General features: G+C 39.8%; 1 protein-coding gene across 11 annotated transcripts in view; it reads right to left on the reverse strand.

Moving 5' to 3' along the window:
• Positions 1-24,591, reverse strand: part of TRPM3 (transient receptor potential cation channel subfamily M member 3) — an 803,483-nt gene that overhangs the window by 498,404 nt on the left and 280,488 nt on the right. For 2 of the 11 annotated variants that reach the window (XM_045468654.1, XM_045468652.1), the window contains exon 1: positions 1,093-1,919. The exons of 5 other annotated variants lie outside the window; for them this stretch is intronic. In XM_045468654.1, coding sequence (XP_045324610.1) covers positions 1,093-1,269 — 177 coding nt within the window. In that variant the 5' untranslated portion in view covers positions 1,270-1,919. Of the gene's footprint in view, positions 1-1,092; positions 1,920-24,591 lie in introns of those variants that run through there. 4 more of the 11 variants (XM_045468659.1, XM_045468656.1, XM_045468662.1 and 1 more) reach the window with 3 other exon arrangements.

The following is a 24,591-nucleotide window of genomic DNA, read 5'->3' on the forward strand; positions in this document are numbered from 1 at the left end:
AAAATAAAAATAAAATACATAAATAAAAATAAAATATTGCAATATAATTAATTCAGGACTAATTCTTTAATCCTCCATTGTAGACACTTAGGCTCAATATCCAGTGGTCATTAAATCCCAGTATCATATTAATATGGAAAAGAGAATGAAGAACTTTGCTTTGCCTTTTTAACTTCACATGGATGTGGGACATTCAGAGATATGGACTCCCCCCTCCCCCCCCAAAAAAAATGTTAGCACATTCTCGCTTCTGGAGAAAAAAATACACGCTTTGTCCACCTTGTAAATTTTATTTGTATTTTCTTCCCTATAATAAGGTCGATGATGGTGCAATTATTACGGAGTTGTGGGGACTTTTTCAGTACCTTCAATGCATTTGCTTCTAGAAAGGAAGTGCTGCAGACACAGAGTAACAAATTCTAAGCTCAGGTGTAGTACCATTCTTTTGTGTAACTCAGAGCGGGAGCTGGAGGCATACGTTCAATACATATTCAACCACACTTTCCCACTACTGGCTTCACTTAGGAGACTAAAATTATCATGCCTTTCTAAAAACAAGGACACCAAAGAAGTCACAATCTGATGAGATTCATTCTCTGTCTTTACCTGAGCGACCACCTAAGGACACAAGGCTTTTAAAATAGTGAGGAGAATCCTTTGTTCTCTCAGGTTCCATTTAAAGGGAAAGTGGGTCGAAGGGCTTCCCCAGGGAGGGGGAGAAAAAAACCAGGAGCCAAATGCCTGGAGTAGGAGATTTCACTCCCATTACTATTCCCACCCTCCCAAAGAAGTTAATTAATTCTATTTTAGGAATGTTTAGGGTGGGGGGCTGAGGGACAGAGGGGAGCACTCGGGGAGCCCATTCTCTGCCACCATAATCTCATTCCCAAATGTGGCTCAGACCATCTCTCCTCCCTAACACCGTGGGGGTCTACAGCCTGCTGACAGCCTCTCTGAGCCAGCCTTGGGCAACTGAGCCAGCACTGTAAGCATTTGTGCTCCCCGAAAGGTGTGTCCCAGCCCAAGTGCGAAGTTGGGTATTTAGACCTGCAAAGCACAATTAGAGCCATTCAAAGCAGCAAGTTACAGTACCTTAAGAAGTCTGACAGATGGGAGGAAGGCTGCGTGGCAAAGCTTCCGGATGGTCCAGTTTAGGGGACGAGGAGCATCAGTTTGATTCATGACCCCTTCCAAATTCCACCGGGAAAACCAAAAATTGCAAACCTGAGCAATGCCTAGAAAATAGACGGTCCCCCACGGCCTTGGCATCCCATGGTCATCTCCACACCTGCAAATTCCATTAGGGCAGAGGCTTCCTGGAACTTGGGAGACTACTCAAGTGGCGTTTCCTGAGCCACCGAACCTTCTTAAGAAAGCCACCTCCCCTCTCCCTGCAGCCGTGCTCATGCATACCAAATGTGGCTGAATGGAGGCACACTGCCTGCTGCTCCGGGGAGGGGATGCACCGTTTTGAAGGAGAAGGACAGCCTGCACAAAACAGTCTGTGGTCGCAGTCAGAGCAGTGTGCTCCGAACGCACGCTCCCTCTCCGGCTCTCCTCCCAGTAAACGCAAGTCAGGCGTTGGGGGAGAACCCGGGCCATTTGCTCCGCTAGCTTGCTCTGGGGGGGAGCCAGGAGGAGAGCAAGAGGGAAAATCAATAAATCCAGAACGAGGGAACTTGCACTTTCTTGCACAAAGCATCTTTGAGGGGCTGGAAACTGGCACGAGGGGAGGGGCTAGGGCACAGAGGGAGAAGGGATGCCTTCGAATGAGAAGATAAACACTTCCCTTTTGATTTACGTGACACGGTAAATTGAGACCTACTGTAAGATGGATCCATAGTAAAAGACACCTTTGTCATGCGCTGAGGTTTTTATTAACTGTGAGTGAAGGTCCTCGCCCTGATATATACATTATGTAGATGACAGACAGGCTGCCCGCACAGAGAGAAGCAAACTAACACAGAGACAGTGGGAGCGGCAAGTTATCCCTTTCATAGAAAGCAGTGCAAACTAATTTATGTTTGGCTTACCTTTTAGAAATGGCAGTTTCTAAATCGGGGCTTATATCTTCCTGGAAAGCCACTGATACTCTGTCTCTGCAACAAAAGTTTAACCCTCAAGGTGCCACACAGGATGCTCTCTATAAAAGATCAAGTTTCCTCAAGTGGGGATACTGACCCCCATCATTTTCTAAGGATGGCTTTGAGAGAGAAAGAGAGAGAGAGAGAGAGAGAGAGGCAGGAAGGCTGAGTTAGCATGGTTCAGGCTCCTGTGGCCAAACAGAATAAAGGAGAACTTTCAATTGGAAAGCAGAAATTGGATAATTTCACTTTGGTAGAAAGTGGTGAAATTCTGGTGGTTGGGAAGAGGAAGTTCATGTCACATCCAAGCGTGAACTTGCCACACATCCTCTAGGCCTCAGACCACAGTGGGTGCAGTTGACCGATGGCATGGCAGCCCAGAGATTCACCACATCCTTATAGGATTGCCATCTTACGTTATTTTCCCTCTTTAAGTCCCTCCCCATGACTACACTGATTTTCCACATCTAGTTAACTCGAGGAGATTAGTAACTCCTAGCTCCACGATTTATGCATTCTAAAGTGGCATTAAGACGGGGGAGGGCAGACATGCTACACTGGGACCCTGCTGTAATTCAGAATTTGGGATCTGAACCCACCCTTTATTCCTTCGAATAAATACCTGACACGTTGCATTATAACACTATTTCCCTCGCAATAGTCCTGTGTTAGAGCACCAAGGACACTTGCAGAAAAATCTCATCTAGTGGTGGAACCCAGACCACTGACTTGCCTTGTAGAAAATTCAGTGTCTGATTATCACTGTAATAGGTCCCCCGTGCAGTTGGTTCATTTTCTGTCACCATTCTATTTCCACAAAGCATTAAAGATAACTTTAAAATAACAACAGCTAACATGCACATGTCAAGCATTGTGGTCAGCATTCCAGATGCATTTCCAAAGTTCGTGTCATCAACAGCCCTATGAGGTAGATGCAGTGGTCATATCCCCACTTTAAAGATTAAGCAACTGTGGACTTGAGAAACTACTAACAGGCCGAAATCACGTAACTAGGAAAAGTAGGATTTGGATCAAAACCAGTCTATTGGACTCCAAAGACAAGCTCTCTCTTCTTTCTTCTTTTTCTTTTATAATTAAGGGGACCCAGTGCCTCTGTTTTCCGGTGACTTAACTATGTAAGAGCTGAGCTAAAAGCACTTAAAGAAGAAATGCTCAGCATTTCTTTCAGGTAATTTCTTTGGTGTGATGTTGATGCAGTAATGACCAAAAGAAATTGTAGAATCAGACTACATGGTTCAAACTCTAATTCTGACCCTGGCCTTGGGCAATTTACTCACCTAATCTGTGCTTTGCAGTCTTCATCTATAAACAGAGATAAAAATGGAAACACACCTGAGGTTATTGTGAGGACCACACGAGCTACTCATGTGTCCTCAGAACAGTGCTTGGTACAGACTAAGTCCCTTCCACCAGGATCCATCTTCCAGGCAGCTTGTGTTGAAGTTGAAGGAGGAACCCACTGGTAATTTCCATTCAGCATGCATGAGTGTATGCATTTCTAGGACCAGGTAATGAGGTTGAGCAAGACAGAGTGAATCTCAATGTTTCCTATCAGTTACCATGCGTTTCCTAACTGGGGTAAAGAGGAAGGCGGGAGCCTTTAAGTTAAGTATGGGCTTCCTCATGCTATACTGCAGCGTGGTATTCAGCAGATTATAAGAGGTTGCCCTCAGTGGAGCTTTGAGGCTCCAGGATCTCTGAGCTATTAAATGCTAAGCAGTGGTTCCCTTGCAGTTGTGAGAAGTCTGACCCCAAGAAAGACTGCAACATGCAGTCCCCTCTCGTCTGCCCCTCACTGTTCAGGACCCCACAAAAATGACAGTGTCATTCTGAAAACTCACAACCTTTGATCCTAGTCCCTTTAATTCTTAGTGAATGACGTTAGTCAAAGAGAATAGTTAGGAACCCTGCAGAACAGGAAGCAGGAGGATTCTCAGCCCTCTCTAATGGCAATTAGAGAGCAGCACAGAACCTCTGGAGGATTGCTCTAGAGACGATGCTGCGAGAGAGGTATAGATCAAAGAAGGCTGGCAGCGCCTGGGGGGGGTTCTAATTCCATCACTGGAGTAGTTTGTGCCAGAATTGTTTGCTATCACAACATTTCAAGCAGGGTTCTCAGGAACCCACCCCCTTCAAGAAATGCAATTTTTGCATGGAATGCTGCCTTCCTGGGTTTGAGAGAGAAGTCTAATGAGGAAAGGGCTGAGATCACACGAGCGAGCCAAGCCCTCAACATTAGCCTCTCATCAATCCAAAAGGCTTGTTTACAAATTTGATGAACGTGGATGTTTACACATCTGCAGAAAAAATTCTGGCAGACTTAAAAACCTGACAAAGCCGGGTGCCTGGGTGGCTCAGTTGTTTAAGCAGTTAAACGTCTGACTTCGGCTCAGGTCATGATCTCATAGTTTGTAGGTTTAAGCCCCGCGTCCGGCTCTGAGCTGACAGCTCAGAGCCTGAAGCCTGCTTGGATTCTGTGTCTCCCTTCCTTTCCCTCCCCCACTCACGCTCTCTCTCAAAAATAAATATTTTAAAAAAAATTTTTAAAAATCTGACAAGGACATATTAGCTGTCAGTGTCCTAACAAATAGCAAACCCAACCCATCGAATCTCTGCACTCTGAAGTCTGCCTTTGAACAAACTATTTCTCTTTCATGCTTTGCATTTCCCATGTAAATGATGCTAAATTTAAGAATCATGATAAGATTTGAGCTGTCTCATGGCTGACAATAAGCCACAATATAGACATTCTGTATTTCTTCCTTTGGGAAACCATGTTCCTTCTCTTTAAAAAAAAAAAAAAAAATCTGGGGGCGCCTGGGCAGCTCAGTCAGTTCAGCATCCAACTTCAGCTCAGGTCATGATCTCACAGTTCGTGAGTTTGAGCCCCACATCAGGCTCTGTGCTGACAGCTCAGAGTCTGGAACCTGCTTTAGATTCTGTGCCTCCCTCTCCCTCTGCCCCTCCCCCACTCATGCTCTGTCTCTCTCAAAAATAAACATTTAAAAAAAATCTCATGGCACCCTCAATGTACCACTTTGTACACTGTTTTACTTTACATCCTTTCGATATAAAAAGGGGCTGACCCATGAAAACCTAAGAAAACAGAAAGGCGGGGCGCCTGGGTGGCGCAGTCGGTTAAGCGTCCGACTTCAGCCAGGTCACGATCTCGCGGTCCGGGAGTTCGAGCCCCGCGTCAGGCTCTGGGCTGATGGCTCAGAGCCTGGAGCCTGTTTCCGATTCTGTGTCTCCCTCTCTCTCTGCCCCTCCCCCGTTCATGCTCTGTCTCTCTCTGTCCCAAAAATAAATAAACATTGAAAAAAAAAATTAAAAAAAAAAAAAAAGAAAACAGAAAGGCAAGGACACAGTGTCTGGGTAGTTCAGCATTCCAAAGCCTCCTGCTAAAATGTGTTTCCTACACCAAACACTCAAAAAAGGCTCCAAGGTAATTTTTCACAGTATATTTTAATGTTGAAGTTCAATAGGTATCTGGAAAGTAATTGAACAGATATTTTCAGGCTCTAACAGTAAGCGTAACGTACTTAAGTGCAGAAAGATGATATGTAAGCATTCAAGGGAAACAGCAGGAACAGCCCCAATGGTAAAGTCTTTGTAAGTAACTTCATGTACCACAATATTTTGTAACCTCACTATTAACTTCCTACTTGCTTTATGGTTGGCCTCGGGTATTAGCTCTGTTGCATTTGATAATTCAACAATTTTATCAGAAAATCATTTATGCTGTGAACCCTGACAATTTAACATTCTTATTTAAACAAAAACCCATGCTTTTCCCCATTTCTTCCCTTCAACCACAAATACAGTTATAACATTGTTAGAAATTTTTAGATGCTTCTACAGTGTTTTCCAAAACAGTAAATCTCTTTTTACATTTAATTGAGAGTGAACAGTCCTTAACTTACTTCCAAATAGATATTCTTCTAATAGGTGAAATACCTTCAGTAGAAAAAACTCATTGTTTTTCCTTTTGGTATCTTTTATAGGTAATAGATTCTAAAATACCTTAAAATCTATTAAAATAAAGGACTCACATTTATAGCTTCGATAGCACTTACTCCGTGTGAAATGACACTATCTCAGAACTAGAATACCTGTTTTCTCCATTCCCCGCCCCATTACTGAGATCTTTCCTCACTTCCCTGACTGCTGTCCACCCTTTGCACAAAAACTTACAGCGACAGGGAGCGGGCAAGGTTTTGAGGCCACACATTCCACAGTTGGACAGCTCTAGTGGCAGAAAGTCCCTCCCTCTAATTTCTAAAGCAAGCGTCTCTTCCAGAGAATGGCTGTCCCAGTGTACGACAAAAGGCTCCCCTTAAATCTCTTCTCCTCAGTAGACAAATCTTAGACTTTTACTCTATCTTCACACGATGGATTGCAATTATTGAGAAATACTCTTAGGGGGACAGTCTCTATTATGTCATAAAGGAACTTTAAATATAATAGCGTCTAATCCTCTTCAATTCCTTGAATCATTTCTCATAAAGGTTCTTTCAGTAACAGCTGATACGCACACAGACGCTCTTTCCCTGACCCCTAGAGTGAGCATGCCCAACAGAAACTCCGTAGCAAAGTGGCTTCCTTGGCACCTGAAACCGGAAATGTGGTGTGTGTTTTACCTTTTTGACCCTGACTCATCAGGGAGGCAGTGGTCAGCCCTGGCTAATGAGAAGCCCAGGCTTGTATCAAGAAATGGGCAGAGACTGGACCATCTGCGCTTCCTCTTCTGTATCTTTATCTGCTCGTTTTGAGGTCAGACTCATTTCAAACCCCTCTTACTTAGCTGCATAGGCCTGGGCCAGTTACTTAACCAGTCAGTCTTAGTTTTCATGCTGTAAAATGGCATCTACAATAGTTTCCACTTTGGGGTTTTCGTGATGATAAAAAACTAGCACAATGCTTATACGGCAAACACACATTTAAATGGAATAATGGTTATGATGAGAGTTGTTATTTCTTTAGCTGACACCACTGGAATAGTGCTTAGGAGCACAAGCCATATGTGGCCTGGATGTCAACACTGTTTTACCCCTTTCGTGTAGCTCTGAGCAGTTTCCTAACCTCACTGCGCATTACCTTCTTCATCCACAAATTGCGGATAATTATACTACCTATGCCAGAGAAATACTGGGAAGTTAAATGGCTAAAATGTATGGAGCCCTTAAAAGAGAAACCGGCCCATGGTAAAAGGTCAAAAAATATTAGCAATTGAAATTATCAATATCAAGTTCTATGTATGGCCTTTCCCAAAGCTGCTGCTCTGGAAAAGCAAAGCAAAACACAACTTCACGTCCTCCTTTGCTTCCTCCAGTCAGAAGATAAGCAGCAAACAACACATGTGAGGAGACCCAGACAGGGCGCTTTGCTTACGGCTTTCCTTTCTGCAGCTGAGGGGATCACAGATTCCATTAATAGAGTATGTTTCGCTTCCGAAAACCCTAAGGTATATATGCAGCTTCTGTCTCACCAAAAATAGAAACCCTACATGCAGATGCAGACACACACACACACACACACACACACACACCAAATATTCAAAGGCCAAAAGCTAATACACATCGTCATTCAAGCTTTGAAAACCTAAAACTTCCATTTACAAAGGGGATAATTTTGTGGGATTTCAGGGTATGCTGAAATTTTAATGAGTCCATAGAGGCTTGTTAAAAATATAAGAATTTGAGATATGCATTTCTAAACCACTTAATATATGCCTTCTTCTAATATCTGCAAGGCTATTCATTACTGTAGATGTTCTCTACTCTGAGCCTAGACCTCTCTCCCTCTTTCTCTAACACACGTGTGCACATACAAACACACGCAGAATATAGATATTTTATATAATTTTCCATTATGAAGCCAAAAATCTGACCAACTTGGTGAAGAACTCATCAATGAATACCTTTTGGGAAGGGGATTTTAAGCTGTGAATCTCCAATTAGTGTTTGACTAAATCGTGTGAATTGGAGGGAAGCTGAACATTTCATTGCCGACAGTGCAGCCTAAGTCAGATCTTGGAGTCCATGGATGCTTAAGTAAAACTCAAGTTCAAGCTCAAGCCTCACATACACCTTCCCGAACACCTTATGATGCCCACCCATGAGAGCCAAAAACCTGCCGCAGCAACACCACACCCCTTTCTGCATCTGAGCTTCTGACACAAATTGCGAGCACTGGTTGAACCATAAGGTCTGCTCACCTGGGAAGCAGAGACATGCTGTGATTGGGACGACCCTGAGTGGTAGCTCTGCACAGCAGAGGATTTGAATGAAGAAAGCTAACGGAAACCATACGTGCCGTCTATTTTTATCAGCCTTCCATAAAACGTATAACTGCTAATGTTTACTCTGATATCTTTTTTAACAACCATAAGCCTTTCCTTTTTACCTTGACTAAGAGTAGTGGCAAGAATTAAATGACTTTAGCTTTTCAGAGGACTTGGTCTGGCTTTTGTTTTCTTTCTCTCTCTCATTGAGGAGACACAAAATCAATGCAAACAATATGGATTTTGAAACCGGAAGAACTGGGTTTGAATCCACATTCTATCACTGGACAATTCCAATAACCTTTATAAATCTTCATCTTAAAAAAACATAGTGGCTAATTAGCAATGGCTAATTATAATAATGTTACAATGATGATTAGTAACTTTGAGCATGTACTATATGCTAAAATGTGCTAGGTCTTCTAAAGGCATAGTTCTGTTAGATGTTACTACAAACCTATTTTGTTTGCAAACAACTTTTGCAGCACTACTCTCCTCATATTCATAGTATGGGTAATAGGTGAGGTAGTAGTCTCAGGACATCAGAGACTCAAAGAGATTAAGAAATTTGCCGGTCACATGGCTGGTAAATGGACTTGAATCCAGGTCTATGATTCTATACTCTGTTTATCTGATTCTATAATCTATTCCCATCCCCACTACAATATGCTGCTGCCAATTAAAAAAAAAAAAAAAAAAAAAGAACACTCACACAAGGTTTCCTGTGGTTTTCTAAAGCAAAGTAGTATTTGACCACTAATACAATCAGAAAAGAGGAGAAGCCACTCAGTGAATCTAACCTTAACATCAAAATCCTGCAGAGCACAGAAGGATTGAGGGTCTCTCAGTGGCTCTGGGTTTCCACATTTCCCTACACTCCAGTTCCATCTGGGCTGGGGAAGCCTGGCCTGGGCAGCAAGCTCACTGAGACAAAGATTTATCCTCACTCATTTAGTAGGCCGATATATGATTCAAGTGCCTGGGACACAGTATTTATTAAATGGAAAAATGACTGTTTCTCAAGGATTCCCACGATTCTTGCAAATGTGAGTTAAATTCTTTATATTCAAATACATTGAATTCCTACTATTCTACTTGTATACCCACCTGCTGTATTTTCCAGATGAGGAAACTGAGGCACAGAAAGGTTAAATATTTGCCCAAGTTTACACCCTGAGTTTCAGAGCCATGGTTTTAATTCAAATATAAATTCTTGATATACTGTATGTTTTATAATAAATAAAAAATAAAATCTATTTTTAAGGCCACTGAGTTTCAGATACCTTGGTTAGCTATCTTATAACCCCATCATCATTCTTCACAACTGAAAAACCATATTCTCAACTATTTATCAGGGCAATAAGAGGTTGCAATCACACAAAAGATATACTTGGCCAGAAAACCTGGTAATTATCATAGTAAGTAAAGACCAAAGGTATCTGTGTAACGTTTAAGCAAAATGATGAGGATTCTTCTGGGTTACCTGACCTTTTTTGAAATATGCAGAACATCTGGGGGAAAATATTATCAAAACTCTACTAATGACCTGAAGCGGTTAAGTTAGAAAATGGAGGTGCCGAAAAATTTGATTTAAAACAGTTTCTCAATTGGCTAATGAATCAGATACTGACCGCTATTGTAAATCCAGCCCAAACTATCCACAGGAGCCTAACGGATACATGCACTGGCATAGGGTATCTCGTTCACTGCATGGGGATCCCAGGTGGGGAGCCCTCCCCGACAAGAAAGCCAATAGATGACTAGAGGAAAGACTACAATGTCCTGTACTACCTGGCATTATCCCAATGGGAAAATCTTGAGAAACTATTGTTTCAGGAAATAAAAGGTAGATAAAGCTTTCCTGTGTGCACTTTTTCCTTGCATGTTAATTAAACTCTTTGCAAGTAAACCGCTGGCTACAGATCAGATGAGAGAAGGATCAGTTCTGTTTTATGAAATCACCCAGGATTAAAACCCATTAAGTCACTCCCATGAACAAAACCATCCAATTCTCCCTACGGAGTTGGGACAACTCCATTACAGCTCTTGTTTAAATCTTTTTTACTTCTCAGAATTTGTAACTATTTAATTGACGTTTTTTGTTGTTGCTTTTATTATTTTTTTTGTTTTGTTTGCATCTCCATTAGGGTAGTTAGCAACTGTATCTCAGGTCCTATAGAACATCTAGAACTTGACAGACACCCAACCAAAATTTGGTGACCCAGACAGGCTTGCTGTATCCTTTCTTTCATGTCATTTAAAGTTATAGCGTCTAGTGCTTATCTGCAAACAGGTGGGAACACTTACTGTTTTCTCAGTGCCTTTTCGCTCCCCCAAATCTTAACTCCATTGCCTTGAAAAGTCTAAGAATTCCTTATCTGATAACACAAGAATAACAAAAGGAGGATGTTCTCAGACTCTTTCCTGCTAGTAGAGATGATGCTCTAAACACAGAGGGATTTGGAAAAGAATGCAAAAGAAGGAGACTGTGGATACCAGAACTTGGATTTGAAAATAACTCATGCTAGAGAATTCTATCAGTTACCCTTGTGGTAAAACATTCTCAAACCTCTGGTCCATTCTCAAACATCTCCCATGATGGCAATTCATGAAGGGCTTAACCTAATTTCAGAAAAGGTCTTCATGAAGGCAAACTATTTTGCATAAAGACACATGTCCTTTTCAAGAGGATAGGAAGACCGAACTACACATCTGCTATCTTAATTAAATCATAATGACAATAAAACCAGGAACTGATGCTCATGCCTCACAAAGCAGTTTAAGAGGCCTATTACGGTTTGTTGCTCACAATGATGCCGAAGCATGGCTAAGGAAGGTGGTATTATTAACCTCATTTTACAGATGAGCAAATTAAGAATGGGAAAATGTAATGACTTGGCTAAGGTCTCCAGGCTCAGTATCTCATTCTTTTCATTATGCCCATGGCCTGCCTCTCCACTCCAGGATTAATTTTTGGAATGAACCACGCACTGAATATTCAAAATATGTTCTTTAGGACAAAATACAGCATATACAGCATCATGAATGCATCTCAAAATCCTAACAGATTTTGAGTCTTCTAGAGAAAACAAAACAATAGCGACAAAAAGCAGAGCAGTGGTTGCCAGGGATATTTGGAGGATGGAGCTGACTACAGAGGGACATGAGTAACTTTTTAGGGTGATGGAAATATTTTCTATCCGGAATGCAGTGGCAGTAACTCAACTGTATGTAACTGCTGCAATTCATCAAGTGATACAGTCAAAATGTGTGAATTTTCTGTAGGTAAGAAACCTTGGGAAAATCTATTAACTGTTTTTTTTTTTTCTGATTGCAAAAGAACAATTGTTCAATATAGAAAAGTTTGAAAACTCCCCAAAATATAAGGAAATAAAAATTACCTAAAATTCCATTACCCATAAGTAACTATGGATGTGATTTTTGAAAATTTGTCAAGTATTTCAGGAATCATGCTTTACCTATAGCTTAATAAGATTATTGTGTCATGAACTCATCTCCATGTTATTCAGTTGGCTTAGAAGATACAGTATTACCTGATTGAATAGAATTCTATGGGTTATTCACCACAAGATAATCAGCCTGCTTCCGTTTTTATTGTTATAAATAATGCTATTAAGAATATACTGTATTATACATTTTTGTACACATCTGATTATTTCCTTAAAATACCATTTAGGAGGAAGCATAATTGGCTCATAAGTCATGAATTTTTTTCAGTCTCTTGATAGGTACTTCCAAACTGCTATCCATTTTACATGCCCCTCAGCAATACGTAAAAAATGTCCCTATTACTAAATCATTGACAAAACTAGTCATATCATTAATTTAAATTAACTTTTGGCTAAGTTGATCACAGAAAAAGAAATATCATGCATTTATTTGGTAACTTATAAAGCTCCATTTTTCCTGTGGCCATTTGTAATTCTTCTAGTAAATTGTTTCTTCTTACGTTAGTGTTTTATTTTTCTTATGAATTCATAGCAGCTCTCTTGTACTAAGGGTATTGTTGTAGGAGTCACTAGCATGTTTGCGATTCTCTATTTGTCTCTGAATTTTGTTCTGTTAGTTTTAAGCAATCTTTCAACATATACACATTCAAGGCTAGCAGTCATTTCTTTGCCTCACTATCGATGTTATGCTAAGGAAAGACCATTGCCGACCCACGTTCAGATCAACACCTGTTTATATATATTCTTGCAGCTGTTCCATCAGAACTCTCAGCTCCATCTTGGCTCTGTTCTCCTTCCTTCCTGACCTCATTATTTCGCCTACTATGAAAGTCTGTGCACAAGTGTGCCTAGCCTATCTCAAAAGCTCTCCCTTTCATTATATTTTAAATATTTTGACTACAATCTCCTTGCTGATACTTAACCAAACTGCAATACTCTATTACTCTTTTTATTATAGTCCCATCCAAATGGTGTGATAAAATTCCTTCAACAGCAACTGTGAATACAGGGATCCATGATATAATTGACAATCTGTTCTAAAGGATGCCTGTTCCTTCATATTTTCAAATATTATTAAGGGCTTTTTCCTTCTTACAAACATTATCTCTGTAGAGGAAAGAATCCAGCTGCCTTGGAATTCTGTCATCTCAGTGTCTGATAGAGGCAATCCTGCAACATTCAGTGTGGCAGTGATCTCTGCCACAAGACGTACAGGAAGAAGTAGTGAGTGAATTGAATGGCATCTTACTGGCCAACCATTGAATAAATGAATGTAAGCCACTACAGACTTTGAAGATCAGAGCCAATACCTTGAACTGAGCTCTCTGGACTGGTAGCCAGAAAACAGAGAACTTCTGTTTCTTACAGCGTCAACTAGGCACCAAACCAGTGTTGCGGGAAAATCCAATCTGGAAACTCACTAAGCCCTCACAATAGTAAAGACAAGCAAGAGGCAAACAGATCAAGAACAGTCAACAAAAGGAACTCGTCATAAATACACCTTACAAGAGCATACTTACCTTAGATGCCAACATTCTGGAATTACTATGATCATCTTCAGCATCCTTGAACGACTTGAGTGACTCTTCAAGCATCCATCTGGAGCCAAAACTTATTTTTGGACTCAGAAGGTATCTTATGTTTGCATCTTGTCCATACATTGGACAGAAAATTCTCAGACACTCTTCACCTCCCTAACTAATCCCCTCTTTACACAAATCCTGCCATCTGTTACCTCCAGTTCTCTTTGAGGGGATAGGGCAGAGAGAAGGGTGAGAGGCAGAAGCCATGGAGACAGCATTATACAGAATGGGAGTAGGTAGTATGGAGGCCAAGGGAGATGGATTTTCCTCCATGTGTACCAGTAAGCAGCAGTGTCAACTTTATCAGGGCACCTCACTCCTCTGGACCTCAGGATGACGGTATAAAGTAAGAGCAATGTTGACACTCTGGTGAGGTCTTTCGAGAGCTAACATTTTACATATTGAGACTAATGCCTTCCTAGATTGTTTCCATCCATTTTCAGTGTATTACAAATAAACCATTTCCACCATTATCTATTTGGAATAAGAAGTGAATATTGCCTAGTATTTACTGCCCCTATAAACAGGGCAGCCTTCAAGGATAAACTCATCTCTAGAGCCACGTGGAAGCAGAGATACAGAGATTTTTGCATTCTGTAGGAGTTTATGCTGTGAAACATCTGGGCCAGATATACCTCAACGTATGGCAATCTTCAGTCAAAAAAAAAATCTATCAGCAAATTTCAGATCGACTTGATTTTTCTCAGACTGAAATAGTCATGTGTCAAAGGCTATTAATATAGAATACAAATATTATTTGTTTGCTGAGGAATTACATAGACATATTTCTCCAGGCCTAGAATTTTATCCCACTTGATCATAAATTTAAGGTTTTTGCACATTTTTGGAGACAATATTTAAAAGTGATTTAATTAACACTGACTGCACTAACTGGACAGATTGAGATTGATTCATCTAACCAATTCCTTCTGAATGTCTGCTATTTGTCTAACACTATGCCAGTTTCTAAGGATGAAAGAGGTTCAAATATAATCCACACAATGATGGAACACATCACATTACTTGAAAAAACAAGAAGTTCACATAGCATAGTAAGTGCCACCAGATAAACAAGATAGGACAGAGACTTCAAGACCAGCTAAAACCACCAATACTGTAGCTACTGGCTCGAAGTGTTAATCCTTTAAATTCTCCTTTGGAGGAGTGGCTGAGTGTCATGTGGGAAATGATTAAAGATTGCTAGGACCAGCCTCTCCTCTACTGCCCTAAGTCATCCAATTCTGTCACCAAATATGGGTACTCCATCTAGTAACATAAAACTGTCACAGGGGCACCTGGGTGGCTCCATCGGTTAAGCATCCCATTCCTGATTTCAGCTCAGGTCATGATCTCACAGTTCATGAAATCGAGCCCCACGTTGGGCTATGTGAGGACAGTGTGGAGCCTGATTGGGATTCTCTCTCTCCCTTCCCCTTGTCTACTCCTGCTCGCTCGCTCTCTCTTTAAAAAAAAAAAAAAAACAACACTAACATTAAAAAACTAAATGTGTCACAGGTACCCACACTCATCTGAGAAGATAGTTTTGATTCAGGACCATCTTTTGATTGCAACCTATTTCCTGAGGATTTTTCCTCTTCAACCCTACTTACTTCTCAATCAGTTCTTCCCAGTTGTATACCATTGTCTCCTTGAGAGAAGTTCTAATAAATGTATTAGCCTCCTCCTTAGGACATTTCCAGGAGTATTACGGTATGTCTAATAACACTCAAACGTCCACTATATGACAGAAGCTAGGTAGGTGCTCCTAACTTTGCTCTTTAATCCAGGTCTAGATCAGCATATGCAGAAAATGCTAAAAGGAGCACAGGAGAGGGAGTATCTGGGGGTGGTCTCAGTCTGGAGCACAGGAAGACATGCAATTTCTAAGCTATTGCTGGGAGCACCAGATTTTTGTAAATTTAACCGAAGGCACCCTGGATAGTCAGAACAGCCCTGGGAAAGGCGAGGAAGGAAGAGGGCCCATGGTAACCTTTTGAAGACAGGAAGTACTTTTGTATGGCTAAAGAATAGGCTGGGGGTGGACCATGATGGTTTGAATTAAGATGCTTGAACTGTATTACTGCAGTGGATGGGGTCGGGGTGGGTTCAGGAAGTTGAGAGCTCTGAAGTGTGGGAGTAAATGTGATCAGGATTCCATTTCAGAAAATGACTCTAGAATCTGTGTAGACAATCACAACTAGAGAAAGGAAAACAAATAGTAGTAATTCATGTTTTTAGTGGTTGACCAAATTTTTCTTTAACCTCTGGAATCAAAGGTAAAATCTTCTTAGAGAGTTGAGACCAACATAATGCTCCAAGCGGGTGCTTAAGAATGCAACAAATTATTTTTTATGTTGTGACTAATCCTTGAAACTAATAGAAAAGTATTGAAATTCACACAAAGAGACAAGAGGAAAAGGGTATTACTTCAAAAAAAGATTGTCACCATTTTCATGGCTTCAGCTTAAGGCAAAAATCTATTACGTTTGAGACAGCTTCTCCCCTGCACCAAGAACATCAAATAAAAATCTAATAGTCTGATAAATATCAAGTGAACAGATTACTTTAAATGCTTTAGTAAATACTTAAGATAAGCTTGTCCAAATGTTACTAACATGAAGAGTGATAACTGAGTTTTGAAGATTCATTAGTGGGATTGTAGAGAATATATTTGGCAACTACGTCAACAAATTGAGGTAAAATGGCTGAGCAATTCCAAGTGTTTTAATTTTTTTTTTTTTAAAAAGATGGTTCTTCTCTTATTTCTCTTTAATTTTCCACATGAAATAGCACATGACTTTGGGTTATAATCCTCATCAGCTCTTTGTTTTGATAGGTCACCAAAGGACTCATATGCAAAAGATTCAAGGGTTCTGCAAAATGTCCAAAAGGAAGCTTCAGGCTTAGAGGATACATTTCATGCATTACTTTTACAAAAGCAACATTTTTCTACTATTTAAGGAGTTTAAATACACGTTTAAGAATCTTTTGATTCTTAATAGACACCGGAACTTTGCAAAGCAGAAGTAGAGTAGTCCTCCCTTGTTTGTGGGCAATTCATTCCAAAATCCTCCCTCTCCTCCCCGGGGATGTCTGAAACCGCAGATAGTACTAAACCCTACATAGATTATGTTTGTTCCTATGCATACGTAACTATGATAAATTTATAGTCACAGGAAGATATTAACAGTAATAACAAAATAGAATTCTTCTAACAATATACTGTAATAAACACACTGTGAAAATGGTCCCTCTCAAACTATCCTACGTACTGTGCACATCCTTCTTGTGGTGATGTACAAAGACAAAATACCTATGTGAGGAGATGAAGTGAGGTGCCTAATGTAGGTTACCATTGACCTCCTGACACGATGGTGGAAGGAAGATCATCTACTTCCAGGCAACAGTTCACCACAAACCACAGTAACTGAAACCACAAGAAAGCAAAACCATGGATAAAGGGGTAGGGGAGATTACTGTATTAGAAATCAAGGAAAAAATAGAAAGGGAACTGGGCATAGAAACCTCCATCCTCAAACTCACATACCTGGTTCCTCATCAAAAGTCTCCTTAGCTTCTCTGTCCAGCTTGCCCTCTGTCCTTTTGTTTATATTTGCCCCGCAGCATCTGAGGACAAAATCTGGTGCTTTTCTATTTCCAGGTTTTAAATGAAAAAATTGCCCTCCAATTGGTTTTTCAGTGTTTATAGGAGTTTCTAACTAGAAAGAATTTTCTACACATCCTTTTTTAAAGTTTATTTGAGAGAGAAAGAGTGAGCAGGGGAGGGGCAGAGAGAGAGACGGAGAGAGAAAATCTCAAGCAGGCTCCACACCATTTGCACAGAGCCCGACATGGGGCTCAAACCCACCAACCATGAGATCGTGACCTGTGCCAAAACCAAGAGTTGGGGGTTCAACTGAATAAACCACCCAGGCAGTCCAGTATGCATTTTTTTAATGTTTTCTCAGTTTAATTAAAAATCATAGAACCAACCACTGAATTGCAGACTACAAATGGGTGGTTTTTATGGTAAGTTGTATCTCAGTAAAGTTATTTTAAAAAATAAAGCACATTATAATATGTAAACAAAATTACGCCTGAGTTACAGTTCCATTTTCCTAATCTTTCAACTATTAGGTGGAAGCCATGTGATTTCTCCGGGGGAGGGTCTCTTTTCTCTAGTTGGCTTTCTGATCCCTTCAGTATATTAATGGCATACATTTCAAAGTCATGTACACTTCTGCCTGCTCCAATATAAAAATTGATTTTAAAATGTGTTTACTTGTTTTCCCATTTACAAACCAGAAAAATACTCCTCCTCAAGGCTCCTAACTTGGCATACAGCACTTGCATAATGTAGTTATACGTTATACTGGCATATAACTTGTATAACATAAAGTCTTGTCATTAGTACGTTCAAAGGGGTCTCCTGTAGGTTTTATTACTTACATCCTTATCTCCTTCGCAGATTTGCATTTTGTTTGCCTCTTTGGTATTCTTACTTGATTCCCTGAATACATGCTATTTTATCTTCCCCAAATGCTGTCTGCTTTCACCACAAGTCATGTTGTAACTGAAGTGAGTGTTGGCCTCCAAGATTAAATTGATGGCACCAGCATATTACAATTTTCCCGTTAGCTGAATAGGCCACATAGAAATGGCCATGTGGCAAGGTATGATCTCAAGAGGTTTTCTACCATGAAAATTTTATAAGTTGCCAAGCTCTGGGATAAAATTCAACTTTAATTCCTGAGGATATGTTAAAAATAATTAGAATAAACCTCCACTCCACTGTTTACATTTCAGTCCTGAAAGTAGGTATAAAACTACTTCTCTTGGCTGGGAATCTGCACAAAAAGAGTAAGGGTATGAGAAAGAAAAGGCGAAAATGGAGATAATACTTAAAGGGTAATAATAGCTTGTAGTTTGTAAATAATTTATTTTTTAAAAAATGTAAACAGTCAGAACTTGCCTATTTTACCACAGAAAACCTTAACTTCTATTGGAATATTTGTCCTGAGTGCAGTTTAAGGTAATCACAGTAACAACGGCAATATTTATCAAATATTAAATATTTGATAATAATCTCAAGTCTGTGTGAGGCATGGTGTGAAGCAGTAATAATCTTTGTGACAACAGTGACATATACTCTGGGCTGGTGCCCCAGCTGCCATTCACCACCTCTTTCTTACTTGCCCTTCTGCTAGAAAGGCTAAGAATCAGGTGCTTGTTTTCTAAGCCTCCCTACCATCAATTCTGGTTAAAAAGGGGAAAGAAATAATGTGGGGATTGGGGGAAAGACTTCTCTTTCCGAAAAATAAAAAAGGTACCGAGTTGTCTGGTAGCCACCTTGTCAAGCCACTCACTGTCCCCTCCACTTGTTCCCCACCATTGTGATGCTGTCATTTGAGGAGGAGATGCCTGGCGCTGCAGCAATCATCTTGACACCATGAGTGACAGACAGATGTGGTAGCCCAGCGGCCTCATACCCTGAGCTGGTGAGCCAACCTACAATCTGTTACCTCCAAAATTGCTAGTTACACAAGGTAATTAGATGCCTTTATTATTTACTAGGTTTTCAGTTACTGGCAGCTTTATGCTATAGTATCAACAGCCCTATGGAGCAAATCACAGATCAAGAGGCTGAAGGACAGAAAAACTTAGCTTCTTCCAAGCCACAAAGCCAGGAAGTGACAGACACATAATTGCAACCGAAGCCCTTACTCTCTAGTGTTGTAAGTATCTTCTCTACATGGCCTTTTGTTTATGAAGGAAAGAGTGTGGTATTTGAAGGTAGAGTTTACTTTACTTTGCTTCTCTATTCTAATTTGTTCCACTTTAACCCCTTCTCTCCCCCACTTCCCTTGATACATCCTGCTATCTCCCCAAGTTTGGCCCTTTGTCCCATCCTAGAATAATGTCTGGAACTATTTTAAGGTCATGGTATCTTTAAAACCAATAGGCCTATAACTTTCCTCAACAGTTGCTCTAAATTAACATTCCATCCATCCATCCATCCATCCATCTAAACATTGCTGAGTTTCTATGTGCCAGACCTTGAGATAGAAGTATCAAAGGTAAAGATAAACAGGACTAGAGCCTAACAGTTGCATCATTCATGTGCTTACAGAGGAAAATACTATACATTAACATATTGCATAAATACATCACAGTGAAAAGCACAGTATAAACAAACAAGCCATAATTTTAGCAGAGTAATAAAGCAACAGACTCTGGGGTTATCTGAGCAGTTCAGAAAGTGGGTGCTTGAGGTGGACTATATCATATTCAAATTTAATTTGTCTCTATCCTCAGAAGTAGGTAGATAAACCCTTGAGGTCCAATTCACTTGTCATGTTTTCATGCATGTTAAAATATGAAGATTATGCACATCCCAGTTTTACCTCTTTATGTTTGCAAGAACCAAAATCAAGTACATTGAACGTGATGTGTTTAACTTTATGTGCGAAAATACAATTTCCGCAAAAAATGCAGATGGCTCGACTGTTGGCATGTTCTTACGATATTAAAGTATTACAATTAAAATTATCAATGCACTTAGCTTCAGAGATCTAAGTAGCATCTACTTGATTGAGCTTCTGATATTCTTGTACAACTTACATTTTCAGCACTTAATATAAAAACAAAAAAAGTACTGAAATTCATATAGAAGATGGAGTTAATATTCAAAATGATTCTAAGTGGTGAACATTTAGTTTTTGATCTTGAGGATGGCTAGAACACTGTCCTTTGACTTTTGATTCTACTTTTTTTACTGGTAATTTCAAAGTAAATCTTCCTTAATTCATCTTTTAGTTACAAGTTATGCTTTTCTCCATGCATTATGTATTAAGTTACAGGGGCTTTTCAAACACAAACCTAGAATATTCTGAGTTAATGAGGTTACATGCACATCTGATTGTCTGGATCTGTAGCAAAACATGACAATGTTTGAAGTATATCTCCGAGGCCTACGAACAATGGAATGAATGGTGTTACTACCAGTTACAATAAATTTATTACATTTCATAGGGTGACAACATTTTTAACATACCACTTCCACTCATGTTTGTAATTTGGATAGTTGCTGTCTTGCAAAATCCCAATTACTTTGGCAATGGCCTTTTGATTTCCCATGAAATGAAGCTCCTTCCACAATAGCACTTGTAATGCCTTGTACTAAACTGTGTTTTGATTGTTTCTGAAATTCTATTCACTTGGCCTATAATATTACCAAACTCCTTGTCTAACGAAGGATGTCATCGAAAACACCACTATAGAATATTGCAATGTTTTCAGCACTGAGAACAAAGGGTTTGTCTCAACTGAAGTGTTCGTAGCTTAATCTTTACTTCTGTTGTACTAAAAATTTTGATATGTTGATAACACTCAAGAACACTAACTTTCGAGTCCAGAAGATAGAATAGGACCTCTTCTGTTTGTGACCCTGGAGTAGCTAGCAGTCTCTCTAGACCTCCTGTTTCCTATTTCTCAAGACAGGGACTTGAGCTAGGTAATTTCCTGACAGGGCCTATCTCCAAAATGCCTTTGAAAGTGGTGGCCAATTGTTCTGATACATCTGAGGTGGGGTTCCTTTCCCAAACAAATCCCGCAACAAGAATTTGAGTGCAAGCGGTTTGTTTGGTAGTTACCCCAGGAAGCACAAAAGGAATGCAGGAATTAAGGCTGATGAGGCAAGGACAATGAGGATGTTACTGAACTACCACAATGGGCACCCAGAGCTTCCATCACCAGATGCTTTGGGATACAGTGTAGAACTTGCTCCCCAGAGTTATCCCATTTGAAGGCTGAAGGAACCATGGGATTTGTACACCAACTCCTGTCAGTCATTAGTTGAGGGCTACTGGAAAGGGAAGGTGCCATCCACAGCACTTGCATCCTGCCACACAGGGCTCCAGCTGCTAGAGGATGTTATCAAGCAAAGAGATACAGATGGGAAGAATTTTAAGTTGGGCCAGGGTGCACTCAGGTGCACTGAAGTGATATAGGAGGGGCACTGCCCCTCTCCCAGTATCTACCAACAAGCCCATCCTCTGGACTTGCTCAAATGTCACATCAGTTCTGAATAGTCTCCCTGACTCCCGACCTGTGTTGGGCCACATGTTTTATTTTAAAGAGAGCAAGTGCAAGTCAGGTAGAGAGGTAGAGGGAGAAAGGGAGAGAGAATATGAATGAACCCCAAGCAGGCTCCATGCTCAGTGCAGAGCCCAACACAGAACTCAACCCTACGACCCTAGGATCATGACCTGAGCCAAAATCAAGACTTGGATGCCCAACCATGTGAGCCACCCAGGCACCCCATACCACACCCTTTCATTACAGGAATGGTCACATTGTATATCTATCCTTCCATTAAACTTCAAGTTCTATTTCTACCTCACAGTCCACCTCCATGTATTTGACTGATGCTGCTGTATAAGCCTATGGTTCTTCAGTAGAAATTTACCCTTCACCAAGCCATCTCCTACTTTGTTTCTCCAAGGAAACAGCATACAGAAGTTACTACAGCTGTTTGTGCCCAATAGGCATCCCTGTCTGCAATTATTTATTTTTTATTTTTGAGAGAGAGACACAGCATGAGCAGGGGAGGGGAAGACAGACAGAGAGACAGACAGACACATACACACAGAACCTGAAGCAGACTCAAGGCTTTGAGCTGTCAGCACAGAGCCTGATGTGGGGCTCGAACTCATGAACCATGAGATCATGACCTAAGCCAAAGTCGGATACTTAACTGAGCCACCCAGGCACCCCTCCCTGTCTGCGATTCTTAAATTACTTCAACATCTAAATAGTTGAGTAGCTTATGCTGACATTTTAATGTTGCTATCAAATTCAGAACACCAAAGGCTTAGTGGGCCAAGAAGTTTATATATATGTATAAACATACATATGAATATATATACATACATACATACATAAACATCTATAATTATTAAATATATAATTATAATCTGTAACTACATAATATAATTTGACCTGAGATCAGATCTAATGTTTAAAATCAGATTATCAAAAACCACCAACCAAGGTATTTTGAGCACAGTTTACTTTAACACAGGTAACATACCCAGATTTATTTTTCACTGCTAACTTCTACAAAGAAGCTTGCCTAACAATTTATATGGAAGTTGTCTCTTCTGCCTATGTGAAGATGCATTTTTCATGCACTGTCAGATTCTGTTACTTTATATAAATAGTACACAGTTTTCAAAGCAGTTGTGTATTTTTCCACTGTTAGAACTTTGTCCCATTAGCTACTACATTAGTTAATAGAGCTGCATTTAAAAAAAAAAAAAGAAAAAAAAAGAACGATATATTCTAAGCAACTTCATTTCTTTTCATTTTGGTCAGTTCTCAAATGCATGTTTGCTCCATGTTTCAAAATATCCCTTACTTTATGGCCACCCCTATGGGAAAGAAAAAAGTACAAAAAATGATTAAGAGAGTTCTAAATGTCTTAAGGTTCATGCTTTTTCAACTTATTACCCAGGCTTTTTTCTGCATACGTAGCAGCAGTATATTTTATCCAAGCAAATTACTTTAAAAAGATTCATCTGATTACTTAATTTCAGTCTGAGCCAATCTTGGCCTATTAAACAAAAACAAAAACAAACACAGAACAGAGCAAAACAACCTTTCCCAAATCCTTTCATCCAACTCTCTGCTCATGGGCACTGTGACCTGTATTTGGTTCCACCTACTCCATCCATAAATTCATTCTCTTTCTCCTTCCTTCTTGGGTTTCAGTCAATTCAGTTCATTTTTTGCCTCTAGCCCCTTCTTAGTAATTGTTATAGTACCCTCGAAACAGGGAGAGCACAGTGAGATTTGGGGACTTCTCTTAGGGGGAGCTAAAGTTTCGCTTTTTTCCCCTCTGGGCCAATTAGATTGCTATGAACTCCCTAGTGCATTGGTCTAATGCATTATAATAAGCATTATTCTAAGGGGTATATATAGTCTACGTGACACATCAGCAAGAGAAAGGAAAAGTATCGGAAGTCAACACAGACTGCTGATCAGTCCTTTTGACACACAGTTTAAACTATGCCCTTTGGCACTGAAATGTCTGTCTTTAGAGAAAAAATAATGAAAACGAGTAAGGAACAACACACTTAATCAACCAAACTTGGAGAAAAAGAAAATGAACCTCAATTACAACATCGGTATTTTTGGTCAAACTACATTACATACTAAAAATAGTTTCGTAATAAATTGATTAAGTAAGCCTTTGCATGTACGTATCCATGACAACTCGGGTTTATATCTTTGAGTTTCTAATAGCTATGTCACCAGAAATATGTAAATTGTTTAAAATGTTGTAATAAGATAAAATCATTTGTTTCCATAAATTTCCACTAGCAAAGAGTCCAACAAAAACTTCACAGTGAATCACAGATTATGACACATTTTTATTATTCTTATAGAAATTAAAAAGGCTATTTATTATCCTAATTACCGTGAAGAGCAAGAGGCAAGGGTCACATACCCTTCGGACTATTGTGAAGTCAAAAGGCTATGCAAATAAAAGAAAATGTACATGCTACCTTCCATACCAGATGGAACCCCATTTGGAAGTCGGATAGAGTAACTTAGCGGGAGCTAATACATGCCAGAGGAAAATCGCAATAGAAGAGTGAATGTGGGCATCCAGGCAAGAGCTTCTGCTACTCTTTTCTTTTTCCAGTAAGAGGTGTCAGTTCCTTTAGAAATGGGACTTTAAGAATGGATTCTGGAATATTTGGTCAGTGAGAAAGCAGCAAATACCATGCCATTAGACTGTGTTTACTCAGAGCATGTTGAAAGCCCCAGTCAACAGTTATGAATTCTGGAGGCGCCCTGCAGGAAAAATGTGAATTTCTGGGAAAGAAAATATAGGTAATATAAAGAATGGACAAAACAGGCATTCCCAAGTCTATTTTCTTATATACAATCCTGATTTTCTCTTTTGTGCAATGACAAAGAAAAGTATACTGCTGTTAGTATTCTTATCATAAGTGATCTACAGAAAAAAAGCACTCAAAGAAACAGGTCTTAAAATATGGAATTTAAATTTCAGATTAAAGTTTTCCAATAGTATCTAAAATTATCTTTTAAAAAAGGAAACTCTCATAAACTAATTAGAATAA

Source organism: Leopardus geoffroyi, chromosome D4 (genome assembly GCF_018350155.1).
Source record: "Leopardus geoffroyi isolate Oge1 chromosome D4, O.geoffroyi_Oge1_pat1.0, whole genome shotgun sequence".
NCBI classification, from domain to species: Eukaryota; Metazoa; Chordata; class Mammalia; order Carnivora; family Felidae; genus Leopardus; species Leopardus geoffroyi.